General features: G+C 42.7%; 3 protein-coding genes and 1 long non-coding RNA gene across 12 annotated transcripts; 3 read left to right on the plus strand and 1 right to left on the minus strand.

The window, feature by feature from the left end:
- The first annotated feature begins 2375 nt into the window (after positions 1 to 2375).
- LOC115610148 lies at positions 2376 to 3844 on the plus strand. Its single transcript, XR_003992124.1, has 2 exons — positions 2376 to 2984; positions 3554 to 3844. It is a non-coding gene; the product is annotated as an uncharacterized LOC115610148 (long non-coding RNA).
- A 618-nt stretch (positions 3845 to 4462) lies between these two features.
- Positions 4463 to 10829, plus strand: LOC115610144 (glutathione S-transferase-like). 2 transcript variants are annotated; one of them, XM_030491248.1, is made up of 7 exons: positions 4463 to 5200; positions 5806 to 5919; positions 6769 to 6820; positions 8029 to 8161; positions 8981 to 9122; positions 9984 to 10115; positions 10433 to 10829. In XM_030491248.1, the coding sequence occupies exons 2-7, from the start codon at positions 5833 to 5835 to the stop codon at positions 10550 to 10552; spliced, it is 666 nt and encodes a 221-aa protein (XP_030347108.1). In that variant the 5' UTR covers positions 4463 to 5200; positions 5806 to 5832; the 3' UTR covers positions 10553 to 10829. The 2 variants fall into 2 exon arrangements, with proteins under 2 accessions (XP_030347108.1, XP_030347107.1); XM_030491247.1 differs by having other exon boundaries at positions 4464 to 4748.
- An 858-nt stretch (positions 10830 to 11687) lies between these two features.
- On the plus strand, positions 11688 to 19793 carry LOC115610140 (glutathione S-transferase-like). Of its 5 annotated transcripts, none has more exons than XM_030491226.1 (7): positions 11688 to 12211; positions 14839 to 14945; positions 16035 to 16086; positions 16319 to 16451; positions 17581 to 17722; positions 18324 to 18455; positions 19323 to 19793. In XM_030491226.1, the coding sequence occupies exons 2-7, from the start codon at positions 14859 to 14861 to the stop codon at positions 19443 to 19445; spliced, it is 669 nt and encodes a 222-aa protein (XP_030347086.1). In that variant the 5' UTR covers positions 11688 to 12211; positions 14839 to 14858; the 3' UTR covers positions 19446 to 19793. The 5 variants fall into 5 exon arrangements, with proteins under 5 accessions (XP_030347086.1, XP_030347088.1, XP_030347089.1 ...); XM_030491228.1 differs by having other exon boundaries at positions 12131 to 12193; XM_030491229.1 differs by lacking the exon at positions 11688 to 12211 and adding an exon at positions 12632 to 12712.
- A 1360-nt stretch (positions 19794 to 21153) lies between these two features.
- On the minus strand, positions 21154 to 25693 carry LOC115610145 (glutathione S-transferase-like). 4 transcript variants are annotated; one of them, XM_030491249.1, is made up of 4 exons: positions 23418 to 25151; positions 22949 to 23055; positions 21808 to 21859; positions 21154 to 21575 (listed from the first exon to the last, which is right to left on the minus strand). In XM_030491249.1, exons 1-4 carry the CDS (start codon positions 23560 to 23562, stop codon positions 21412 to 21414), a joined length of 468 nt encoding a protein of 155 aa, XP_030347109.1. In that variant the 5' UTR covers positions 23563 to 25151; the 3' UTR covers positions 21154 to 21411. The 4 variants fall into 4 exon arrangements, with proteins under 4 accessions (XP_030347109.1, XP_030347111.1, XP_030347113.1 ...); XM_030491251.1 differs by lacking the exon at positions 23418 to 25151 and adding an exon at positions 25307 to 25450 and having other exon boundaries at positions 21155 to 21575; XM_030491253.1 differs by lacking the exon at positions 23418 to 25151 and adding an exon at positions 25680 to 25693 and having other exon boundaries at positions 21157 to 21575.

A 25693-nucleotide genomic window follows, 5' to 3' on the forward strand; every position in this document is an offset into this window, starting at 1 on the left:
TTTGAAAAAATTGCATTTCCTACTGGTATAGGACATACATTGGCTTAAACTGTAGGGGCAGAGAGCACAAGCAGTTTAACAAGCCATATGGCACATTCCAGGCTCCATGGAGCAAAAGGGCTGGAGGTCACTGTTGGGAGAAGGCAGACAAATACAGACTTCTGGTACCTGGTGTGTAAGTCTTCCTTTCCATGTCCACCTTGGGTTTCACAACAGAAGTTGTATCTTCCACTGGTTTTCCACTCTTAAATTGCCAACAACTGCTGGAGGATAGACTTAACTCCATCCACAACTGCTGGATGAAGTTAAGTGATGCCAGCCACTTAACCCCACTAAGTGAGTTAAGTGACTGGTATCTTTCACTCTAGGATAGTGAGGACCTGCAGGTCAGATGTTGAAATGGTCAATGCACCTTTACATTAGGCCATGAGTGACCTTAGAGTGGAGTCATGCTGGTTTGTATTGTGTTATTACTTGAGTGGGCTTGGAGGGATACTTGCAGACGAAGTTAATCCCTTAACCCTGGTTTCAGAGAGGAGGAGTCTGAAATCATTACTAGAAGTGATCCAAGAAATCCTTACATTTATATAAATGTTAGGATCCTTTCTATGGTGGATGATGGAAAGCTGAGAAAAAAAGAGGAAATATGCAAAAGAAAAGGTTTTTTAGGTGTGAAATGCTCTGGAAGTCCTCATATTGCCTGCCTGTGAATGGCATGCTACTTTCTATTCTTGTATACTGACTGTCTTCATACGGAGAGAATTGCATCCAGGAAGAAGAATGGTCCAGGAGCTGGAAGCGTGGAGGGGAAAATAGGGAATAATCACAGGTGAATGAGACAATTTGAAATTTGCCAAGGAGACACAAACTAGGATTACAAACTAAGATTGCAAACTAAGCAGGAGAGAGAGCGAGGAAGGGGGCTGACTAGAGAGAACTAGAAGGAAATCTGGAAGCTTAATGTGCTGTTATGTGGAGAGTTAGTTCTAAAAGCAACGGTGAGCAGATAATACCCCATTCACAACCTTCTGTTTGTCTGCCTCATATCGACACGGCAGAAGCTGCTGATGTTAGCCAAAGAAAGATGGTCACTAGTTTCCACTGAACATCACAGGATTGTTCCGGCTTTGCTTAGGCAAGGTCTCGCATTTGTTATTCAAACCATCATGTAAGGAACTGCTGGCAAAAATACATCCTGTTAAAAAAACCCTGTTCACGCTCAGTGGCACTGAGAACACCTGCCAGCTTCTAGGTGACCTGTTTGCTCTTCAAAATGTTTGGGAAAACACCTAATGCGTTTCACGTACCTGAAACCAACTGTTAAGTAAGCATGAGGGTCACTGGAGAAAAGGAAGCTTTCTTTCAATTTCTCTATTCCCTTTGCAAGGCTATCTTTTGTAAACGTATTCTTAGGTCTATAAGATGATTACATTGAGCACTTGCTCTGCCGGGTTTGGAGGGTGTAATTCAGTGTAGAGAAATGTTTCATGGGACGTAATACGTGTGCTGCACTTTTTAAGTGTGATGAATACAGGCAGTGCCAGTTTGGAAAAACAACAAATGGGACTTGTGTTTTAAATAATATGGAACACTGAAGCTGCACTTTTATTTATTCAAGGCAGGATGAGGTATATCCCAACAGGTCTCATTAGCCACAGATGAGGCTTCCTTCTCTACAGTCCTTATTCCCCCTGCTAATACAGTAAGGCAACACAATTTGTGTGTGCACCTAGCTCCCTTGTAAGTACCTTTTAAATACTGGCTCATAATTTTGAACACAGTTCCAACCTCAATTAAAATAACTTTGATATGTTTTCTATAAAGAGGACAGTTCACAAAGCCTGATGACACAGAACATTTTCTAGTGCTTTGTCAAGAAATCAGTATCATGTCTGGAAAAAAAACCCCAAACCCAAAAATTGTACTTTATTGTTTTAAAGGAAGAGGCTAAATGGAAACAAGGTGGTAGGCAACAGCAGCAGCTGGGGTGAATATTCATTCCTAAGTTATTAGGGCAGCTTTGGCACTTCCCATAGTTTTAACTCCCGGATGGTCAATCTGAACCTAGATGTTCTTAGGAGACCAGATGCTTTCATCTAAACTTTTAACTGCCTCAGTTTAGATAGCATCCTTTCGAGTAGTTTTGATATCAACTGTAGTTCAAGTGCACGGTGAAGGATTTCTCCTGAATTTAGACCTGAGCTTAGAACTATTTAAAGGAAACTAGACAACTAGACTAGACATAGGTGTCTACAAAGTTAGGTGAAATGAGTTTTCCCAAGCCCTCTACACTGTGATTAACTTTCATGCTTGAACTCATGTTTTCTTACCTTGCAGTCCTCTGACACAGTGGATGTCAAATCCTTTTCTTTCTGCAATTTTCTTTGTATCTGCTTAGATGACTAAGGAGATTTGTGCAATAGTACCAGACACGCCTTGGTGCACGTGTCTATGCAAGAAAAGCTTTAATCTCCGACATTATCTAGATTCTGGGTCATAAGTCATGTCTGCCCAACAATGCTGGAAATACCATTTCCAGCAGTGTAGTTTGATCTTTTACTCTTGAAAAAACCCTGTGCTAACAGCAAAAGTCAGCGCTCCCAGAAGCCTAGAAGGGAGAGCAGTTACTTCTCAAGCAAGCAAATAAAACTTACTTATGCAGAGTTGTGCTTTGTTGTAAAATGTGAACAAATTATTTCCGGTTGAATATTAACAGAAAACAAAATCTGGGCAGCTCATGTCTCTATAGGGAAACCAGGAGTAGGCTTTGCTATGCTTAGCATAGACGCCTGGCGCTCTCTGTGATACCTCTGCAGGGCTGGTTGATGTGCCAAGGGACATGCTGCAGAGCAGCAGCCGGAGGCCAGCAAACACCCTGGAACATGCACAGTGGTGTGGATGCCTCCGTGTAGGTGACTGAGCCCCACCGCAGGCTTTCACAGGCTAAGTGTAAGAAGGAGACAGAGGGAAATAAGAAAATAAACGTCCTGGGTTCAGCAGTAGCAGTTATTTTTTCTCCTTAGTAGCTGGTGCAGTGCTGAGGTTTTGACTTTCAGCCTGGGAACAACGCTGATAACACACAGATGTTTTTAGTTGTTGCTAAGTAATGTTTACTCTGACCAAGGACTTTCTCATTCTCATGCTTTGCCAGGGAGGAGGGGAAGCCGGGAGGAAGCAGAGACAGGACACCTGACCCAAACTGGCCAAAGGGGTATTCCATATCATGGCACGTCATGCCCAGTATATAAACTGGAGGAGTTACCCAGAAGGCCCAGATTGCTGCTTGGGTCAGGTTAGGCATCGGTCAGCGGGTGGTGAGCAATTGTATCCTCTCCCCTTGTTATTTCCCTTATCATTATTATTACTGGTGGTAGCCGTAGTGGTTTTGTATTACATCTTAGTTACTGGACTGTTCTTATTTCAACCCTCGGGAGTTACATTCTTTTGATTCTCCTCCGCATCCCTCCAGGAGCAGGGGGAGGAAGAGGGAAGGAGTGAGCAAGTGGCTGCGTGGTTCCGAGTTACCGGCTGTGCTTAAACCATGATAGGTAAGAGCCCAAAACAGAAGGTGGAGGCTTTAGGATGTGCCATCAGTGAGTGAAGAGTCCCCTTCTGTGGAGCCTGACTCCCCTCATGTATAGGGTGTCCCATTTGGGGACCATTTTGATCCCTCGTCCTGTGGTTCTAGCTCTAAATAATTAAGTTATTTTATTGTCAAGCATGGAATACATTGGTCTAACAGGCATTGGTGGTGGAGACTGGTGGGATGAGGATCATTTTTAGCTTCAGAGCAGCAAAGCACATCTACAGGAAGGACCTGAAGGAGAGACCCCCTGTATTGTAACAGCTAATATTTTTGTTTGATAGACTACAATTCATACAAGTTCCCTGCGTAATACCAGAAGAATATCCCTGCTTACAGTTACATTCAGGGTGATTCAGCAGATTTTTACACAGCATGTTGACCTTGCTTGCAAGTGATGCCTACAACAGTATTAACAAACCAGATTAGATAAGCAGCATGGTACAAGGGAGTTCATGAAGATCAAAGGTTGAAACAGTTATCTGAAGAAATCAGTCAGGAGTGCAGAGGACAGTTTGTCTTCTGATGCTGCTTTTCATTCACTGCCTCCTACAGTTGTCCCTGGTGTGCATTTTCACCAAGTCAAATTCATGGAAACATTTTTGACAGCAACAGGAAAAAACACTTCTGTGTCCAGGAATGAAAAACAGCAGAAAATATCCTGAAGGAATATCCTGAATCCCCCTTCACTAAGGAAGGGAAGGAACCTCATGAAGGATTCAAGCTGAATTGGTTGATGTGACTTACGTAAAATAGCAATCTATCAAAAGTAAAAAAACCCAAACCATAAAATATTAAAATCAATTTTTTATTGCTACCACAGTATTTTTTTTAAATCATGGGAGCTTTTCAGCTGTTCTAATTATTTTTAAGTAGCAGATTGCCAAACAATGAAAATAGGAAGCAACAGTTTTCTGCTGGCACAGAAGTTCCAAATAACCATGACTCTCGTGAATTTCACATTTGTACATTGTCAGCATGAGTCAGGAATTTATTTTCTATAGATGAGAAGCGACTAAGCAGACCTAATTGTTTTTATTTGTTTAAGAAAAAGGAGTGTCCTAAAAAGAACTGTTTGCAATTCCCTTTGTAGGAGGGGCTACAGAACTATATAATCTCAAGGCAAAGCTGCTGAGAGTTGAGAGTGGGTTATACTGTGTAGAAGGTAAGCTTTCTTGCACACGTGTAAGCAATTAGTGTAATTGAAGCTAAGTCAGTGAATGGGTTTTATGGATTACCTGCTGTACTTTACTAATATGGTTATGTGCATGGTTATGTAAAATTACTAATCAACTGCTTTCTAGGTGCACAGATTTAAGACAAAGAAACGTAGATCTCAAGTGTGGAGTGCTTCCTCTCACCTTCTTCCTATTTTAGAGAAAATATATTATTTAAAGGGGAATATGGTGGGGTTTTAGTTATTTTCTTTTTGCTGCTGTTAATGCTTCAGCTTTATTGTTGACATGATGTTAATAACTGTGAAACTAGTACAAATTAGGCACTGTCTACATGTATGCTGCTGATATGCACGCACTGATTCTGACCAGGGGGGCACGACAGCCTGTCTAGAAACTGTTGTTGCTTTAAATTCCAGCAGAGTTGGAACTGACCAAGCAGGTATTGCATGTTGGCTCTACCTGTGGAAAAGACAAATCTAATATTACCATAGACAAAATTAAATTCTCTGTCTTCAGATGCTTGCCTAAAGAAATGGGAGGAGTGGGGAATGTTGTAAATGAAATTGAATGCTTACAATGGGGGGTAAAATTCCTTCCTGTTACTTTCTAACAGAGCATACTGGCTGCTGGAGAAAGCACAGTAATAGCTGAGTTTATGTTGTATATCTGATTAAACAGTAATCTCTATCCAGAGATAATGCCAAAAAAACAGAGCACTGTATCTGACATGCCCTGTTTTTTTGGTCAGAGCAGAACAGTTTGGTATGAAAATGGGCTTTGATTTGCTTGTTCTCTGACATGGGCCAATTGCTCTCAGTACAGAGTTTTGCTTAACTAACCTTCACATGTAAAAGATATTCTAAGACAAAATGATACAATGCCCTCAATATAGTCTTTTACCTCCGCTACTAATGTGATGAGAGTCTTGGACGATAAATCATTGGTTTCAAACAAGACAACTTTGAACAATGCTTGAGAACTTGTTAGAGACTCAAAACCAGCATTCTAGATCTTTGTTTTGCAGAACTTACTTCTTTATTCCAGACAGTAGGAAATCAGGCACGTGGAAGCATGTCTGGGAAGCCCAAGCTGCACTACTTCAATGGACGAGGCCGAATGGAATCAATACGGTGGCTACTAGCAGCAGCTGGGGTTGAGGTTTGTCCTCTGTTTTTTATAATAACAGCATGTGACAAATATGTATTTTCACTGTTCCTTATAAGAAACGTGACTGACCAGCAGTTTCAAGCTCTGCATTTAGTGCTTTGCTGACCAAGCCAACAACAACTAGCTTACCCTAAGCAGGGGCGCAAGTTTCCATTTCAGTTCCAAGCATCATGTGCCAGGCATACTGGTAGCACCATAAACGCCTCTCCCCTGTAGCTAGTAAAAGCAAAAAACCAAAACCACAGCAGGAGAACCCAGCTTCTTATCTTTTGATCACATGGATTGAGCACTTTCCATTCTGAACACCTTCAGTTAAATCCCAGTGTCCAAAATAGTAAAAAAATTATTCTGCGGAATAATTGTAGAAGCGTGAGGATCTGTGTGTTTTAAGAGCTGTGAGGTTTTGTCACAGTAATGGGCAATATGCCAGAAAGCTACATGGGGCACTCAATCTCTCCTCTTTGCCTCTCCGTTTGCCAGCTTGTGGTAAAGGAACTATCCCACAGTTGTGCTGCTTCAGTGTAAATTTACCTACCCTCCTTTCTCCCAGCACAGACATCAGAAGTGGAACAGCCACTTTTTGCTCAGTAGACTGGGTTTTGTGCCTTTCAGTCACCTCAGCTTTAGTCAAAATCTTACCTGCACAAAAATATGAATAGCATCTGAGAGGGAAGAGGAGAGGATGTGACCAAGCCAAAATAAATTTTTAAAGATATCGCTTCCAAATCTGATTTATTTAAAAATAAAAAAAAAATCCCCAAAACACAGCTTTTTGTCTCAGGCAAAGCAGAAGCTAAAATATGCAGCGATAACAGAACATTTTTTCTGTATTTCCTGCAGTTTGAAGAATGTTTTCTGGAAACAAAGGATGATCTGACAAAGTTACGGAAGGGTAAGTTTCCTTCACTTTTTAATAATTAGGTAATACTATATACAGATAATAGAACACCAAAGAAGTCTTCTGTATCTTAAAAAATCAAGACTGGATCGTACATGAGTATCACAGATGCACCCTGCAGATGATATTATCTGCCCAGTTGCTTCAGACTTCACCGAATCACAGAAGGGCTGAGTTGAGGTCAGAAGGGACCTCTCAAGATCACCTGCTTCACCTCACCTCTTCAAGTAAGGCCACCTAGGGCCAGAGTTGCCCAGGACAGTGCCCAGTTGGGTGTCTCCAAGGAAGAAGACTCCACAGCCTCTCTGGGCAACCCATGCCAGTGTTCAGTCAAGAAATATTATTCCACAAAGCAAATACTCTGACTTGCTTCTCTGATCAGTTACTGGAGGTGTTTTGATTTCTTCCTTGCTAGACTAAGGCTTCAGACTAGTAAGGGATTTACATGGCTAGAGTCCCACACCAAGTGATATTTGGTTCTTGCAGGGATCTCATGAAAGCCACCCAATATTCCCTGCTTCATGCCTGTAAAGATGTATGCTATAGTAAATAAGTCAATATAGTAGTCACAAAGGTATTATATGTACTTACATTCACATGATATGTTGACAAGCCCTTAAGTAGTCCAGATTTCCAGAATACTGCATGCCAAAAACTGGCTAGCTAGGTCAAATCTTTCAGTCCTCAGCTGTATAACCTCCATGAAAATCATCTTAGGGCCATGCAGCACTGGTCTGGTCTTTTTTAGTGTATGACTGCTAAAAGTTCTGCATTTGGGTGCTTCCCCTGATTTGAAGAAACTTCAAGAAGCTGATTACTATAATATTAAGTTATTAACATGTCACTAAGAAATGGTTCTTGGTTTCATGGTAAGCGTTTACCATACCTTGTTGTGAGAATGAGGACGACTGCCATGGAATGGGTTGTCAAGCATTGGGACAGGCTGCCCAGGGAAGTGGTTGAGTGTCCATCCCCTGAGGTATTTAAAGGACATGTAGACATGTTGGTTAGAGATGTGGTTTAGTGGTGGACGTGGCAGTACTGAGTTAACAGTTGGACTTGATGATCTTAAGGGTCTTATCCAACCTAAATGATTCTATGATTCTAAATAAAAATTAATACATGTGACTCCTTTGCCAAACACACACTAATGGTTCTCATTCGAATGCTGAATGTCTCCTTGTCTTGTCCCCTTTCCCTAGATGGATCCCTGCTATTTCAGCAAGTGCCCTTGGTGGAGATCGATGGAATGAAGATGGTGCAGACAAGAGCCATTGGCAACTACATAGCAGCAAAGTACAACCTCTACGGGAAGGACCTGAAGGAGAGAGCCCTGTACTGTAACAGTACCACATTTTTCTGTTAGGCTGCAGTTCATACTACTTCTCTGTGTTAACACAAGAATATCCCAGCTCATAGTTAGACTCAGGGTGATACAGCAGCTTTTCATGTAGCATACTTTAACTGTGACTGCATGTACAGTTGTATTACAACAGTAATAAAAGGCTAGATTAGCTAGGCAGCACAGTGCAAGGGAGTTCATGAAGATCAATGGCCAATAGAGCTAACAGAAAAAAGCAATCAGGAATGCAGAGGGCAGACCGTCTTATGATGCAGTTTTTCATTTTCTCCCACAGTTGCCAGCAGCAGGTATTTTCACCACATCAAATTCAGGGAAATGTCTTCAATGGAAAAAAAAAACCCTTGTCTAATAACCAGGAATTAGAGTTAGAAGTACTAACTGATTATTAAAGGACAGGGCTCCTAGGCCACATGGTTTGACCTGAATTATTCAAGTTATGCTTCAAGTTAATTAGCACTGGTAAACACTGTTTAACTTACCACCATGTCTGGATTTTTAACACATTTGGATGACACCATCCTTAATACAACCTTAATACAGAGAAGTATCATCCCTAGTGAAAAATTGAAGGGGGACAGTCTTCTAGTTTTTTGTAGGCACTTTGCATTTTTCTTTCACCCATGCTCTCCCCGTCCTGAAGCTACTGCACTCCGAGGAGAACTGCTCCAAGCTAGGCATATTGGATAGAAGAGGCAAAGAGTTCTCAACATCTCAGTGGGGTTATGGCTGTAGCTGTTGTGCTATTTCAACCTACTGTGCTTGACTTGACCAAATGGATCTGTTCCTTTCAGAATCGATATGTATGTGGAAGGAATAGCAGATCTGAATGAGTTACTGATGATGCATGTTTCCCAACCAGCGGATAAAAAGCAAGAATATTTTGCTAATCTTGTGGACAAGGCCACAAACAGGTACTTCCCAGTCTATGAGAAGGTATGTGGAAAGATGTAGTAGCTTAATTAATATTGTTTTCCTGAAACTCTATCCTGGACCTACACAAAAAATTTTTTACTGAGGAAAACAGAGAAGAAAAGTTACCACTTAAATATAAATGCTATGGTTTCGAGGATGGATATAGGATGCTACAGAGGGGACAGCAGGCGCTACAAATGTGGGAGAGAGATGCAGAGCTGCAAAAACCCAGGGCACACCAAGCTCCCCCAATGTCCATGTTTCAGTCTCTGTGTTGTTTCAAACAAAAGACACCATAGCATCAGCTTTTATATAAAGTTTCCTCCTGAATTGCAGGACCCTCTCTACCATTCATGCTATGTAAAAGCATTACAACTCCTTCTGTAACAAAAGGGAGGATGGATTAGCTGGGTGTCAAGACCATGAGGCACAGGTTACACAGAGAGAGTTCTCAAATTCCTCAAATTAAAGAGGAAACAGGTGAGAAGGCATCTGCTCATAATTTGAAAGAGTCCAAGGTACTCTACGCCCTGGGCTGAACTTAAGCCTCTTGTAAATCTTGTACAGGCATTCGCAGTGATGGTTACATGGTTATATCCCATAAAGCCTTCAACACAGCAGCCCTTACTACAGGAGCTACAGAAGTGAAGGCAAGAGGGGTACAACGGACCTGCCAGAAAGAAATGTAGAAGAGCAAGGACTGATAAATTATGCATAGGATGACAGTGTGGTCAGGTTGTTCATTTGAACTACAGACTCAAATTAACATTTCCTTCTTTCAAGGATAACTCCGTGCAGTGTATGACCTTGCTTTGAAGATATAGTAAGTCACACAAAGGGAAAAAAAAAAAATCACATCTGCTTCTGGTTCTCTGTTTTTAGGTTTTGAAAGACCATGGACAGGACTTTCTTGTGGGCAATCAGCTTAGCAGGGCAGATGTGCAGTTACTTGAAATCCTTTTAATGGCAGAAGAGTGCAAGCCTGATATCCTTGCCAAGTTTCCTCTCTTGCAGGTAACTGAATGGACAGTCTTAACAGACAATGAATGAAGGCAGGACCACTGATTTAAACTGGCTGAGAAATACAAGAAAGTGGGTGGGTGAGGGAAGAAGTGACAGACAAAATCAAATATCCTAAGTACTTTTACCCAGCCTCAAATACTGGTGGTTATTGCTGCCTTCTGCCACCATAGCCACAAATGAATAATAGGATGAAGCATATAGATTCTTCTGCAGGATCAACCCATAATGTTACTTTTATGGCATGGACAACATCTTAATATCTGACAGTTACCATTGTTCTTAAGCATAGTGCTGTTTTTGTTTTATAGAGTTTTAAAGCAAGAATAAGCAATATCCCCACAATAAAGAAATTCCTGCAGCCTGGCAGCCAGAGGAAACCACCACTACAAGAAAAAGATCTGCCAAGCGTGATGAAAATTTTCCAATGAGCAACAACCTTAACCCACAGAAACTCTTGTTTCATAGTCGTTCTGTTTGCTGACAAAATTAATGGTGAAAATAATGAAAATGGTGAACAGGTTTTTGATCTCTCTTTCTGTAACTATAGGACTGGTTTTAGCCTTCTGCAAATACTTCCAAATTAAATCTACACAAGCATACCAGCAAACAAAATAGCTCACTGCATTGGGGGGTGTACACTGGACAATACAGAATGTCTTAAATTACTTAATATCTGAAATAAAGTCTTACGATTGACACACAAAACCAGTTTGTTCAATGACTTCTTGCTGCTACTTACATGCCTGAGAGCTCTCTGGGTCTGTCTTTCTGGCATTAGCCCTAACAGTGGGTGATACATGTGTTCTGGGAAATGCCAGGAGAAATCCTCAGGTTCTGGTTTGATGGGGATGACAGGTTTGGATTCAGCTTTCCTCTGAACTTAACTCAGAGTGTACTGTGACCAGAGGTCATACTGCACCTCTGTTTTGTCAGTAGACATTTAAACTCCTGTACTGTAGGGTCACCAATATTTCATTTAACAAAAGGTCTACTGTAGCAGCTAAAAGTACTTTGCAGGCTTGACTGAGGAATGAATACTTCTCCCTAACTGTAAATTTTAAAACTTACTGTTTCAGGAAGGAGGAGTCAAATGGTGTCAGAGGCTAGTAAGATCTTGACATGTAGGACCTTCATGTTGATTTATGTGACTTTATATTCAACTCAGTTAAATATAAGCTGTACGTACGTTGTACATTATAATCACTTAAATCAAGCTCTACTACTGAGAGGATAGCAAGACAGTTGAATATGTAAATATGTATATTATTTAAACACCAAATCAACCAAGTTTCTAAATGCAACAGCCAGTGCCCTAACCCCAACAAGCACTCTGGTACTGGCAGTTTTAAGTTTTAAGCTGGGCAAACTCAGGACACTAAAACTCTTGCCAACACAGGTAGTTTCTTTATAAGAAATGCGCCGGCTGGAACCAGTTTTTACCATCAGGAAAGGAAAAACCCCAGCGTTTTCCCGCAGCAGAGCATGTATCAGAGTTGTTGCAGAGGCCTTTGCCTCCCACCTCACGGAAGGCTCCAGGCAGCGCTCCCAGCTGCCGAGGGCGGCCACAAACTCGAGCTGGAAAGCTCGGCCGTGGCTGCCGGCTCTGCGCTGTGCAAGCTCCCCTGCACAGCCAGGCGTTTGGGAGCCCGCGTACAGACCCAGCCTTCGGCCTCGCAGACCCAGAGCCCCTAGCACACGGACAGCCGGATACCCCGCCCACAGGGATTGCGGCCCAGGCCTCTCCCCCGGCCCCGCCACCGCCGGGAGCCCAGTGCCGTCCCGGGGCCTCGGAGCCTTTCTCCTGCCCCGGCTGCCGTGTCCCTCTGGGGCGAAGAGTGGCTTCGCAAGACTCCAGGGCAAGGCTGCGGCGGCTCTTCTTTCCCCAGCCGCGCCTGCCGAGCTCAGGGACGCGGTTTCCTGGCGGCAAGCGACGCCCCGCTTGCCCCCGTGCGGTTACCGGGCCGCCTCCGAGGGGAGCCGCCGAGGGGAGGAGCGGTGGGGCGGAGAGGGTGGTCCGTGCGGAGCTGGCCGGGCAGCGCGGTCTGTCGGCGGTGCGGCCCGTGCGCAGGGTCCTGGTGGCGGTGGCGGTAAGTTGCGGGGCTCGGCGGCTCCGCCGGGCTGAGGGGGATGGAGGAGCGGCCGGTCCGTGCCCGGGGGATGGCGTGAGCTGAGTCGCGACGCGCGGCCTGTGGCGGCAGGGTGCCGAGGGCTGGCGAACTACTTTGGGGTTCACATCCCATTATGAAGCAAGTTTAAGGTCTTGCAGCAGATTATGGGATTGCTGTTAAATTCACTTACTTGTTTCTTACTGGAAGGCTGGTGCCTGAGTTGTTTTGGGCAAAGCAGGGTGATCTTTTTAAATACTGAGACTGCAGCAGCAGCTGTCAGTGGCATTTGCCTGGCAGAGGTCCAAGGAAGATCCGATGCACTAGAACATGGAGAAAGTTTGTGATTTATTTTCAGGTCAATTGTCGCTATTCAAGAAAGATAATTTACCAACTTTGCTACTCTTTCACGACTCAGTGCTTTACAAAGAGATAGTTGTTGCAGAGCAGGAACAGAGTGGCCAAAGTACTTTGCAACCGTATGTAAGTATTCAGTCTAAGCCCCAAAGTTCGTCCTTAAGCAGTGCAGTTCCAGGAAAAAGTAAACTTTTCCTTGCCAGCACAAAAAGCCTCAACCCTTCGCCAATCCCCACAAGGAACTGTGATGAACAAGTGCAGGTTATGTCGACACCTGGACTTTTTCCACTGACCCTTGCTCTGTGCTTTGGCTTCCCCAGGTGATTGCAGTGGAGCACTGAGGTGGCACGGGCCAGCAGGGCTCTGGCTGGGCTGATTTTTATCAGCTCTGCCTCTGCTTTGGGGAGAGGCCAGGGAAGTTTGCTCTTTCTGCTTATGCTAGTCTGCAACTGTAGGTTGTTTCCCAGCCTCGATCCCATGTACTGAAGGTTAGAGTGCTTGTCCAGTCTGTGAGTGCCCCGGTGCAGTTCTCTCAGGTGGACCGGAGTTGAGGCTGTTGTCTACTTCCTGAATACCAGGGAATGAAGGCTTTCTTGAAGTATGGAAGGTTGAGAGCTCTTTCACTCGGTATAATGTAACTCACACACACGCAGGAACTAGAAATGGAGTGCAGGTCATGGTCTTCCATATGTAGGGCCTGGTGAAGGTAGTTGTGATGAGGCAGTTCTCGAAATGCCTTGTTTATGCACCCTGTTGCTCTTCAGGTATTTAGGAATCTATGTAGGCATCCAGCAGCTCTAGACTAGATGCCAACTCAAAACCACCAAGACATAACGAAGTCTTTCTTATCGAGCACATATTCACTTGTCAGGAGAACTCTGTTGCAAGAGACTGAGGTGTCAGGGATATAGGCATTGCCAGGGCTGGGTGGAAGCAGGGCAGTGGTTTTGCAGACCCGTATTTTGGACTGGGGCCCCAGGTTTCTTCTGTGAGTCCAGCCCTGAGCAGAACAATGGCTGTTTGCTATAGGGCCTATTGAAGATACCGCCCAACTTAAGGACTTCAGTGGAGAAGGCCATGGATGCAGTCTCCCCTTTCACTGTTGTACTGTCTGTTCCTCTTCATTGATTGGAATTATGGCCAAAGTTTCCACTTTGTGGCTAAATTACAAACTGTGAGGTCTATCCAAGAATAAATAAGCCTGCCTGTACGCAGATGAAAACTTTGCTTAGTGATGAATCACTCTGTCACACTGTCTTTTATTGAATCTGCTTCATTCTTCTGGGACCCATTAGTGATAAGAGTACAGTGTTAGCTTTGTTTCCAGCACGAGGCAAGCTCACATCAGCTGCTGAGATCACACTATGGCATGTGACTGCACTGGTTAGTGAAATTTGAAAGAACAAAGTGTTTCATCCCAGGGCGATCACCTGGTGCGCTGACTTCAGTCCCCTGCTGCTGGGGGCATTGACCAGGTTGTTTGGATTTGATTTTAAAGTTACATTTTTAGGGCAAATAGGATATAAATCCATGTTACAGTTTAACTGTTGTTCATAAAATTGGAATGGGTCTTAAGTCAGTGCACGTGATCTATAATGCATATATTGTGATTTGGCTAGTGGTCAAAACAGAGCTAGCTACATATGGAAGTCAGTAGGCCTGGTGCAGTATATTCTGGAATATATATTGCTGTTATAAGCTCATATTTGTACAGGCACAGGAGCACAGGGCTCTGAACTGTCACCATGAGAAAGGTGAAAGTAACGCTGGTGCCTCTGGGTTGGTGTTCTGCTGAAGCGATTCCTGTGATACAGCACATCTTCAAGACTGGTATGACGTGGATGCTGTCACAAAACCAAACACCTACTGAAGAGAGCGCATCACTACAAGGCAAAAATGTATTTATTCAGGATTACCTAGCAGTTCTGCTTTGGTTGTAAAACTCCCATGAGCTCTCACAGCTATGTTAGTATTTTTAAAGATATGTATATGATTTAAACATATACATAAGAATTTAGATGCTAACTACTTTCTGTCATTCTTTTTTGAATTATTGCATGTTCTGGTATGTGTACTTTCTCTTTTTTTACACTAATCCACAGGAAACTTGGTTGCATCAAGTATACAGGCCTCGACTACCCTTTTACCCTCACATTCATCCAACTGCGTTGAGTAGTTTGGAGTGGAACACTTAGGGTGCTAATGTAAAAAATACTTCCTTCTGTATAAGATCTTCATCTTGAATTTATCAGGAAACAAGAAGTCCGAGACCATGGCAGGGAAACCCAAGCTGCACTATTCCAACGGAAGGGGGAGGATGGAGTCAATCCGATGGCTGTTAGCAACAGCTGGGGTTGAGGTTTGTACCTTTTTTATGAAGTGATCAGATTAATCTGTGATTCAAATGTACTCTTTGGAAAGGTTTCCCAGTCATGTCTGTGCTTAGAGATATGCACATCACGTATTGTGATGCAGAATGCTTAGATTCAGTGATACGCTCTCTTACGCTGTGTTTAGTGTACTCCATGAGCAATTAGTGCACAGTAAAAGGGTTTTAACATACAAAGAGAATTGTTAAGTGTAGTTTTTGAGACATACTTTAAGCTGAGATCTGAAATTATTGCTGCGCACCACAACTGTGTATCTCTGACTTATTTGGAATGCTCATTACTTCCCTGTGTCTCATGGTGGTTCTTCACTGAAAGACCATGCCTACCACATGAAAACCTTTAGAACATTACCTCCAAGCAAAGTGCTTGTCATTCTTTGGGTCAGGATCCAAGTCAGATAAATCAGCAGAGCTGCCCTGAAGGCAGTAGGGAGCTATCCAGATTCGCATCAGGTGAAAACCATCCTAAGGAGTCTTAATGTCTACGTTCAGTTTTTCTTTGAATACGCTGCTTTGAAACTGTTTTCTCAGAAACTATTTCTACTCTGTTGGAAATAAAAGGGTTTTTAATGGTGCTCACTTGCGAACGTTGCTGACAGAGAAGCTGCAGAGCACAAGTGCTGAGGAAACAAAGATCTCGCCCTCATTAAAAAGTCCTTCTCATTAAAAGAAAATAAATGTGCCTGTAGGGGAAAGAGGGACATAAAAGGTGTGTAACAGGCATAACTTGTTAAAAAATTATCAATATTTCACGTTGCATCAGCTGCTTTCAAGTGAATGATTTGGTGTCTGTTAATTGGCTGTGCAGGCAAGTAGACTGGTCTTCATAATGAGGGAGCTTTTTTGAAGTGTAAAGCATTGTACGTTGCTGTGGGGTTGGGGACACTATCGTCCTGGATTATTTCCTGGAGCAGAGATGAAGAATAGGAGTAGGGGGTCAACACAGTCGTGAGAAGTATGGGGAATAGTGTGGAGAGATGTAGTTTAACTTCCAGACTTCCTCCCACTTTTCCATGTTTTTTGAGTGACACAGTGTTGTTTTTTATCATTGCTTTTCAGTTTGAGGAACAATTCATAGAAAAGAAGGAAGACCTAGAAAAATTACGCAACGGTGAGTCTGTAAACGGTACCCTAAGCCTAAATTCACACCAATATAACAAGGTATAAACAGCTGATACTTGTGTAACAGCTCCAGTACAATGCAACCTGTAAAAAGAAGAGATGAGAGACCTGCTCGCTTGCGGATGCTTTCATCCCTCAGAATTGGAAATGTCTTAATGTACCACCAGGTCTCTCTCAGATTGAGCATAGTAGTGAGTAGTTTGCTTCCTTGTCTTCCCAAGATGGATACCTGCTATTTCAGCAAGTGCCCATGGTGGAGATCGATGGGATGAAGATGGTGCAGACAAGAGCCATTGGCAGCTACATAGCAGCAAAGTACAACCTCTATGGAAAAGACCTGAAGGAGAGAGCCTGGTACAGTAACAGTGCATACTATCCTTACTAATACTCTTCCATAGCTTTTAATATTTATGAGCAGAATATTGTTTTGAAATATCTGCATGTAGAGGTGCCTATACATCTGCTCGTGCTTTGCCTCCTCAGATCCAGGGATTGGGTGAATGGACTTTGTGATAGAAAAATGATTGTTAATTGTCAACATGGTGAGAATGTCATGGTTGCCTTCAGGCTCATTTGATTTCACAGAGACCAGAAGGGCACTAAGTTCCTGGGCAACTGCAAGACCTTTACACGATAATAATTATGCTGGTTGTTTGGGGTTTTTTTCTTATTTAACTGAGAAAACAGTAGAAAAACCCACAGCTGCCTGCACAAAATGAAGTGTCTTTAAGTGTTCTAATTTCCTTTTTTTCAAAATGTAAAGAATCCTTCAAGCTGATTTTAAAAAAGACATGTTCAGTGGCTTAAACTACTGAAAGTTAAGCCAGTATTTTCCTAATTTTACTTTACTATGTAAGCTGTGGATATTTTCCATTCTCATAGTTAAAGTGCTAATGCAAAAGAAAAAAGCCTTATTTTCTTAAAAAAAGAAGTAATGAAAAAGTTCGGTTAAGTCCTTAACCTAACTGACTGCCGCTTACTGTAAAGGCCTTCTTCTGTGGTAGTGGAGGGGCAACACCAGAGGCTGTGGGGATGATTATGGACTGACGTGTCTGAACTGGCAATCGGTAGCTGGGATCCTTCCATGATTAGACCTCAAGCCTGGTTTTTATCTTTTTTCTCTAGTGTGGCTTATATATGGGGTCTTTTGTCACATCGCACAGATGAACGGATTGTCAACGGCGAACAGGGTGACCTCCACTTGAAATACATCAGTCGCAGGCTCTTATTTACGCCTTGCTTGTTGCACACACTGTAAGCCTTGCTTGTTGCACATCCTGTGAGCCTGTTTGTAAAGATCTGTGCTTTGAAACACAAACCGATCTGGAATCAAAGTGGAAGAACAAGAAAGCAAACTAGTGTCTCCTGTTACGTTTACTAATAAGCGTTCTACTTGGTGATCACTTCAGCATTGTCTTTCAGGAAAATAATAAAAAAACGGAGTGCTAAAATGATAAATATGAAATAAAAATATTTGTTTCAGGATCGATATGTATGTGGAGGGAACAACAGACCTGATGGTAATGATTATGTATCACCCTTTTGAACCAGCTGACACAAAAGAAAAGAATCTTGCCTTAATCATTGAACGAGCTACAACCAGGTACTTCCCTGTTTATGAAAAGGTAAGTGCTAAAACACCAGTAGCCCACAAAGGCAGTCAAGTGCAGAACAGGTTCCCCCCCCACCCCATTCCCCTGTCCCCACACTCCTCCATTCCAGATGGCAAGTGACAGTATAACTGTGGAACTGTATGATGGAGCCAGTATTCAGCATGAAGGTTTAAGTAGGAAAATTGGCAGATTTTAGTAGGGAAAATTGGGACTGGAGAAGGAATTGGCTTCCAAAGTTACAGACTGATGTTCTACTTTTAGCACACATTTGTTGTTTTAAGTGTAGCATTAGAGTAGCATTGGCACAGACACATTTCTTTCTCTTGCTCCTGCAACATTCACCACAACTTGTCTGTAACAGCAATTGGTAGCTTTGGCAGGCTGTGATTCCTGCATCAGCACTTTGCCATGAAAGAATCCTTCCATACAGGACAAAGGGTGGAAAGGCTGTGTTCCTTCATTCCTGACTATTTCAAACTATCTATCACTTTCTAACTTTATTGCTTCTTGCATGGATTGGCTCTCGTGTTTCTGTAGAAATCCATCTGCAATGAATATCTAGATAAAATTGTTACATCCTATAAGACTTTTTAAACTTGTTTGCATTTTGTAGGCCTTAAAAGACCATGGCCAGGATTATCTTGTTGGCAACAAATTAAGCTGGGCAGACATCCACCTGCTGGAAGCCATTTTAATGGTAGAAGAATTTAAGCCTGATATACTGTCTGCATTCCCTCTGCTGCAGGTTAGTAATCATCGGATCTCAATATGGAATATGACAAACATGACAAACTTCACTGTCCGGTTTTAAAAGCTAATTGATGTTTAAATCTTTTGAACCATTGTACCATGTTACTGATAGTTCTCTGTCTATTTCTGTTGACTACAACAATATGACTACGCTGCTTTGCCTCCTGGGGGCTCTCCTTTCTCCAGCTCGACTTTCCTGAGCTGTTCCCAGCTGGCAGGAATTCACTTACTCACACTCCTACTTTGGTCCTGTAACTGCTCCTCCCATGCCTTCAAACACAGCAATGAGCATCAGGAAGGGAAGTCTGCAGCCTGTTGTGTCTGCAGTTCCTGTCATTTTCCTAGCAAAATTATATTTTCAAGAAATCATATACCAGAGCTGTTAAGTTTCTTAGCTCTTGTCTTTCGTCGTGCTATACACTGAAGTATTCTTGTCTTTGCCTCTTTCCCCTACCCTCCCATCCCCAGTATATCTGCAGGATTTGGATTCAAGCTGTAGCATTTGTTATTTTCTTTCTCTTATTCTTGCACCTTTACTAGATTAATCTTAACTCCTCAATATTATTTTTTTCCCATGCCCATTTAGGAAACTAAGGTAAACTTTGTAGCACCAGCATTGCAGATCAGAATACTCACACCTGGATTTTCCAAGGTGACTAGTATGTTGTAGGTGTACTTTTGGCCTTTTTTATTTTTCCCAATGGAAAACGCTGAGTGCGGAGCTGGCTATAAGGGGCTACTACCTTTCTGTGTTTAATAAGCATGTCCAAGAAGTAAAAATCCTAGTTGCCTGATTTTTAAGCTAGAAAGAATGGAATTACAATTTCCTTACTCTCATTTACTTTACCGCTACTTTTTACAGGCTTTTAAAGGAAGAACAAGCAACATTCCAACAATCAAAAAATTCTTGCAGCCTGGCAGCCAGAGGAAGCCACCAACAGATGAGAAGGAAGTAGCCCTGGTGAAGAAAATATTTGATATGTAATCACGTGGCCGCTGCAGAAGATAAGGCAACCGTAGCAGATTACCAGAGCCGTGCCTTGCCAAGTGTAAATTGCATAGATGCAATTCTGTGGTAGGGTAGAATGTTTCAGCTCTAGCTTCCAGAGTACTGCAGAAAGACTCCCCTCCCCCTGCCCTTCATAAACTGCAGGAGAGAAGAGCCCCTCCATAAAATGGGGAAATCATTTACATTCAGACCTACGATCTTTTGGGTTTGCTCCATAGGTGGTCTCCTAGATCAAAGTTCACTGTCCCCCTGCTGTGTTTCATTTCTGTCCCTGTACTTTCAGAGTTGCAGTTTAAAAAATAAATAAAAAGAAAACAAATAAAACTCATGATCATTGTAAGTTTATGGGCAAAAGTAAGGAACTTGTTTAATCCCCACATAATCTCTTGGAAGTGATTTGTTCACTGAAAGATCAAAGTACTTGTGTTTAATTAGCCTGATGTGGTTTTCATCCATTGGAAGCACCTATTCCCTTGCTCTTCTTTTTGCTGCTTGGCTGGATGGTCACAATGAGGAAATGCCACTTGACGGGTTTTTTGGTAAGGTTTTACCTTCTTCAGGCACTTCGCAAGTAGTCGTAAAGAGAACTGCACTGGCTGCTCGCCCTTTCAGTAAAAGTTAGTTTTATCTCCTCAGTGCTTAAAGCATTCACTACTGCTTCAGATGCTTGATCCTGATTTCACGGGAACCGTCACTGTTTCCTTTACAAACAGTGCCATAAACTATTCTTCTTCCTTGTGGTTAGTTGTTTTTCTCCACAGGACTTGAACTGATGAGGCAGTGAAAACACCCAACCACTGTACATACAGAATTTTAACTGCCAGCAAAGTTAACTCCTTTTCCAGCTTGTGTATAAGAGACATCTACTGAATCTCAGAAGTACAAACAATTAGCCCCATGGGCTGATTCAGAGAATGCACAGAAGGGTCAAAGTCGACATCTTGCTCCATTTAGGATCTGGGGTAGAAGCATCTGCACGATGGCTTCTGTGTTTCAGCACTAGGTTGACTAAGGTTTTCCCTGCAGCTTCATCTAAGGCAGGATTCATCTTGTCTACAGTATAAATATCCAAATCAGCATTGGTCACCCAAGGCATAAATACGAGCCTGCGACTGATGTATTTGAAGTGGAGGTCACCGTGTTCGCCGTTGACAATCCGTTCATCTGTGCGATGTGACAAAAGACCCCATATATAAGCCACACTAGAGAAAAAAGATAAAAACCAGGCTTGAGGTCTAATCATGGAAGGATCCCAGCTACCGATTGCCAGTTCAGACACGTCAGTCCATAATCATCCCCACAGCCTCTGGTGTTGCCCCTCCACTACCACAGAAGAAGGCCTTTACAGTAAGCGGCAGTCAGTTAGGTTAAGGACTTAACCGAACTTTTTCATTACTTCTTTTTTTAAGAAAATAAGGCTTTTTTCTTTTGCATTAGCACTTTAACTATGAGAATGGAAAATATCCACAGCTTACATAGTAAAGTAAAATTAGGAAAATACTGGCTTAACTTTCAGTAGTTTAAGCCACTGAACATGTCTTTTTTAAAATCAGCTTGAAGGATTCTTTACATTTTGAAAAAAAGGAAATTAGAACACTTAAAGACACTTCATTTTTTGCAGGCAGCTGTGGGTTTTTCTACTGTTTTCTCAGTTAAATAAGAAAAAAACCCCAAACAACCAGCATAATTATTATCGTGTAAAGGTCTTGCAGTTGCCCAGGAACTTAGTGCCCTTCTGGTCTCTGTGAAATCAAATGAGCCTGAAGGCAACCATGACATTCTCACCATGTTGACAATTAACAATCATTTTTCTATCACAAAGTCCATTCACCCAATCCCTGGATCTGAGGAGGCAAAGCACGAGCAGATGTATAGGCACCTCTACATGCAGATATTTCAAAACAATATTCTGCTCATAAATATTAAAAGCTATGGAAGAGTATTAGTAAGGATAGTATGCACTGTTACTGTACCAGGCTCTCTCCTTCAGGTCTTTTCCATAGAGGTTGTACTTTGCTGCTATGTAGCTGCCAATGGCTCTTGTCTGCACCATCTTCATCCCATCGATCTCCACCATGGGCACTTGCTGAAATAGCAGGTATCCATCTTGGGAAGACAAGGAAGCAAACTACTCACTACTATGCTCAATCTGAGAGAGACCTGGTGGTACATTAAGACATTTCCAATTCTGAGGGATGAAAGCATCCGCAAGCGAGCAGGTCTCTCATCTCTTCTTTTTACAGGTTGCATTGTACTGGAGCTGTTACACAAGTATCAGCTGTTTATACCTTGTTATATTGGTGTGAATTTAGGCTTAGGGTACCGTTTACAGACTCACCGTTGCGTAATTTTTCTAGGTCTTCCTTCTTTTCTATGAATTGTTCCTCAAACTGAAAAGCAATGATAAAAAACAACACTGTGTCACTCAAAAAACATGGAAAAGTGGGAGGAAGTCTGGAAGTTAAACTACATCTCTCCACACTATTCCCCATACTTCTCACGACTGTGTTGACCCCCTACTCCTATTCTTCATCTCTGCTCCAGGAAATAATCCAGGACGATAGTGTCCCCAACCCCACAGCAACGTACAATGCTTTACACTTCAAAAAAGCTCCCTCATTATGAAGACCAGTCTACTTGCCTGCACAGCCAATTAACAGACACCAAATCATTCACTTGAAAGCAGCTGATGCAACGTGAAATATTGATAATTTTTTAACAAGTTATGCCTGTTACACACCTTTTATGTCCCTCTTTCCCCTACAGGCACATTTATTTTCTTTTAATGAGAAGGACTTTTTAATGAGGGCGAGATCTTTGTTTCCTCAGCACTTGTGCTCTGCAGCTTCTCTGTCAGCAACGTTCGCAAGTGAGCACCATTAAAAACCCTTTTATTTCCAACAGAGTAGAAATAGTTTCTGAGAAAACAGTTTCAAAGCAGCGTATTCAAAGAAAAACTGAACGTAGACATTAAGACTCCTTAGGATGGTTTTCACCTGATGCGAATCTGGATAGCTCCCTACTGCCTTCAGGGCAGCTCTGCTGATTTATCTGACTTGGATCCTGACCCAAAGAATGACAAGCACTTTGCTTGGAGGTAATGTTCTAAAGGTTTTCATGTGGTAGGCATGGTCTTTCAGTGAAGAACCACCATGAGACACAGGGAAGTAATGAGCATTCCAAATAAGTCAGAGATACACAGTTGTGGTGCGCAGCAATAATTTCAGATCTCAGCTTAAAGTATGTCTCAAAAACTACACTTAACAATTCTCTTTGTATGTTAAAACCCTTTTACTGTGCACTAATTGCTCATGGAGTACACTAAACACAGCGTAAGAGAGCGTATCACTGAATCTAAGCATTCTGCATCACAATACGTGATGTGCATATCTCTAAGCACAGACATGACTGGGAAACCTTTCCAAAGAGTACATTTGAATCACAGATTAATCTGATCACTTCATAAAAAAGGTACAAACCTCAACCCCAGCTGTTGCTAACAGCCATCGGATTGACTCCATCCTCCCCCTTCCGTTGGAATAGTGCAGCTTGGGTTTCCCTGCCATGGTCTCGGACTTCTTGTTTCCTGATAAATTCAAGATGAAGATCTTATACAGAAGGAAGTATTTTTTACATTAGCACCCTAAGTGTTCCACTCCAAACTACTCAACGCAGTTGGATGAATGTGAGGGTAAAAGGGTAGTCGAGGCCTGTATACTTGATGCAACCAAGTTTCCTGTGGATTAGTGTAAAAAAAGAGAAAGTACACATACCAGAACATGCAATAATTCAAAAAAGAATGACAGAAAGTAGTTAGCATCTAAATTCTTATGTATATGTTTAAATCATATACATATCTTTAAAAATACTAACATAGCTGTGAGAGCTCATGGGAGTTTTACAACCAAAGCAGAACTGCTAGGTAATCCTGAATAAATACATTTTTGCCTTGTAGTGATGCGCTCTCTTCAGTAGGTGTTTGGTTTTGTGACAGCATCCACGTCATACCAGTCTTGAAGATGTGCTGTATCACAGGAATCGCTTCAGCAGAACACCAACCCAGAGGCACCAGCGTTACTTTCACCTTTCTCATGGTGACAGTTCAGAGCCCTGTGCTCCTGTGCCTGTACAAATATGAGCTTATAACAGCAATATATATTCCAGAATATACTGCACCAGGCCTACTGACTTCCATATGTAGCTAGCTCTGTTTTGACCACTAGCCAAATCACAATATATGCATTATAGATCACGTGCACTGACTTAAGACCCATTCCAATTTTATGAACAACAGTTAAACTGTAACATGGATTTATATCCTATTTGCCCTAAAAATGTAACTTTAAAATCAAATCCAAACAACCTGGTCAATGCCCCCAGCAGCAGGGGACTGAAGTCAGCGCACCAGGTGATCGCCCTGGGATGAAACACTTTGTTCTTTCAAATTTCACTAACCAGTGCAGTCACATGCCATAGTGTGATCTCAGCAGCTGATGTGAGCTTGCCTCGTGCTGGAAACAAAGCTAACACTGTACTCTTATCACTAATGGGTCCCAGAAGAATGAAGCAGATTCAATAAAAGACAGTGTGACAGAGTGATTCATCACTAAGCAAAGTTTTCATCTGCGTACAGGCAGGCTTATTTATTCTTGGATAGACCTCACAGTTTGTAATTTAGCCACAAAGTGGAAACTTTGGCCATAATTCCAATCAATGAAGAGGAACAGACAGTACAACAGTGAAAGGGGAGACTGCATCCATGGCCTTCTCCACTGAAGTCCTTAAGTTGGGCGGTATCTTCAATAGGCCCTATAGCAAACAGCCATTGTTCTGCTCAGGGCTGGACTCACAGAAGAAACCTGGGGCCCCAGTCCAAAATACGGGTCTGCAAAACCACTGCCCTGCTTCCACCCAGCCCTGGCAATGCCTATATCCCTGACACCTCAGTCTCTTGCAACAGAGTTCTCCTGACAAGTGAATATGTGCTCGATAAGAAAGACTTCGTTATGTCTTGGTGGTTTTGAGTTGGCATCTAGTCTAGAGCTGCTGGATGCCTACATAGATTCCTAAATACCTGAAGAGCAACAGGGTGCATAAACAAGGCATTTCGAGAACTGCCTCATCACAACTACCTTCACCAGGCCCTACATATGGAAGACCATGACCTGCACTCCATTTCTAGTTCCTGCGTGTGTGTGAGTTACATTATACCGAGTGAAAGAGCTCTCAACCTTCCATACTTCAAGAAAGCCTTCATTCCCTGGTATTCAGGAAGTAGACAACAGCCTCAACTCCGGTCCACCTGAGAGAACTGCACCGGGGCACTCACAGACTGGACAAGCACTCTAACCTTCAGTACATGGGATCGAGGCTGGGAAACAACCTACAGTTGCAGACTAGCATAAGCAGAAAGAGCAAACTTCCCTGGCCTCTCCCCAAAGCAGAGGCAGAGCTGATAAAAATCAGCCCAGCCAGAGCCCTGCTGGCCCGTGCCACCTCAGTGCTCCACTGCAATCACCTGGGGAAGCCAAAGCACAGAGCAAGGGTCAGTGGAAAAAGTCCAGGTGTCGACATAACCTGCACTTGTTCATCACAGTTCCTTGTGGGGATTGGCGAAGGGTTGAGGCTTTTTGTGCTGGCAAGGAAAAGTTTACTTTTTCCTGGAACTGCACTGCTTAAGGACGAACTTTGGGGCTTAGACTGAATACTTACATACGGTTGCAAAGTACTTTGGCCACTCTGTTCCTGCTCTGCAACAACTATCTCTTTGTAAAGCACTGAGTCGTGAAAGAGTAGCAAAGTTGGTAAATTATCTTTCTTGAATAGCGACAATTGACCTGAAAATAAATCACAAACTTTCTCCATGTTCTAGTGCATCGGATCTTCCTTGGACCTCTGCCAGGCAAATGCCACTGACAGCTGCTGCTGCAGTCTCAGTATTTAAAAAGATCACCCTGCTTTGCCCAAAACAACTCAGGCACCAGCCTTCCAGTAAGAAACAAGTAAGTGAATTTAACAGCAATCCCATAATCTGCTGCAAGACCTTAAACTTGCTTCATAATGGGATGTGAACCCCAAAGTGGTTCTCTGCTTTGTTCCTCAATCACCGTTCACACAGGGCTGCTCAAGCACAATGACCTCACAGCAGAGGCCCCATGCTGCATCGAGCCCAGCTTAGTCTCCAGACCATCCTAAGGATAATTTCTCAACAGCATGTGGTTTCT

This window comes from Strigops habroptila, chromosome 6 (genome assembly GCF_004027225.2).
Source record: "Strigops habroptila isolate Jane chromosome 6, bStrHab1.2.pri, whole genome shotgun sequence".
NCBI lineage: Eukaryota > Metazoa > Chordata > Aves > Psittaciformes > Psittacidae > Strigops > Strigops habroptila.

Excerpts from the sequence above, each read along its gene's own strand:
- LOC115610140 (XM_030491227.1), top strand. The coding sequence starts at position 14,332 with ATGAGAAAGGTGAAAGTAACGCTGGTGCCTCTGGGTTGGTGTTCTGCT. Across the intron at positions 14,946-16,034 it reads TAGCAACAGCTGGGGTTGAG|TTTGAGGAACAATTCATAGA; the intron begins GTTTGTACCTTT and ends ATTGCTTTTCAG. Across the intron at positions 16,452-17,580 it reads GACCTGAAGGAGAGAGCCTG|GATCGATATGTATGTGGAGG; the intron begins GTACAGTAACAG and ends TATTTGTTTCAG.
- LOC115610145 (XM_030491249.1), bottom strand. The coding sequence starts at position 23,562 with ATGAGAAAGGTGAAAGTAACGCTGGTGCCTCTGGGTTGGTGTTCTGCT. Across the intron at positions 23,056-23,417 it reads AGAGAGCGCATCACTACAAG|GAAACAAGAAGTCCGAGACC; the intron begins GCAAAAATGTAT and ends TGAATTTATCAG. Across the intron at positions 21,860-22,948 it reads TAGCAACAGCTGGGGTTGAG|TTTGAGGAACAATTCATAGA; the intron begins GTTTGTACCTTT and ends ATTGCTTTTCAG.
- LOC115610144 (XM_030491248.1), top strand. The coding sequence starts at position 5,833 with ATGTCTGGGAAGCCCAAGCTGCACTACTTCAATGGACGAGGCCGAATG. Across the intron at positions 8,162-8,980 it reads GACCTGAAGGAGAGAGCCCT|AATCGATATGTATGTGGAAG; the intron begins GTACTGTAACAG and ends TGTTCCTTTCAG. Across the intron at positions 9,123-9,983 it reads ACTTCCCAGTCTATGAGAAG|GTTTTGAAAGACCATGGACA; the intron begins GTATGTGGAAAG and ends CTCTGTTTTTAG.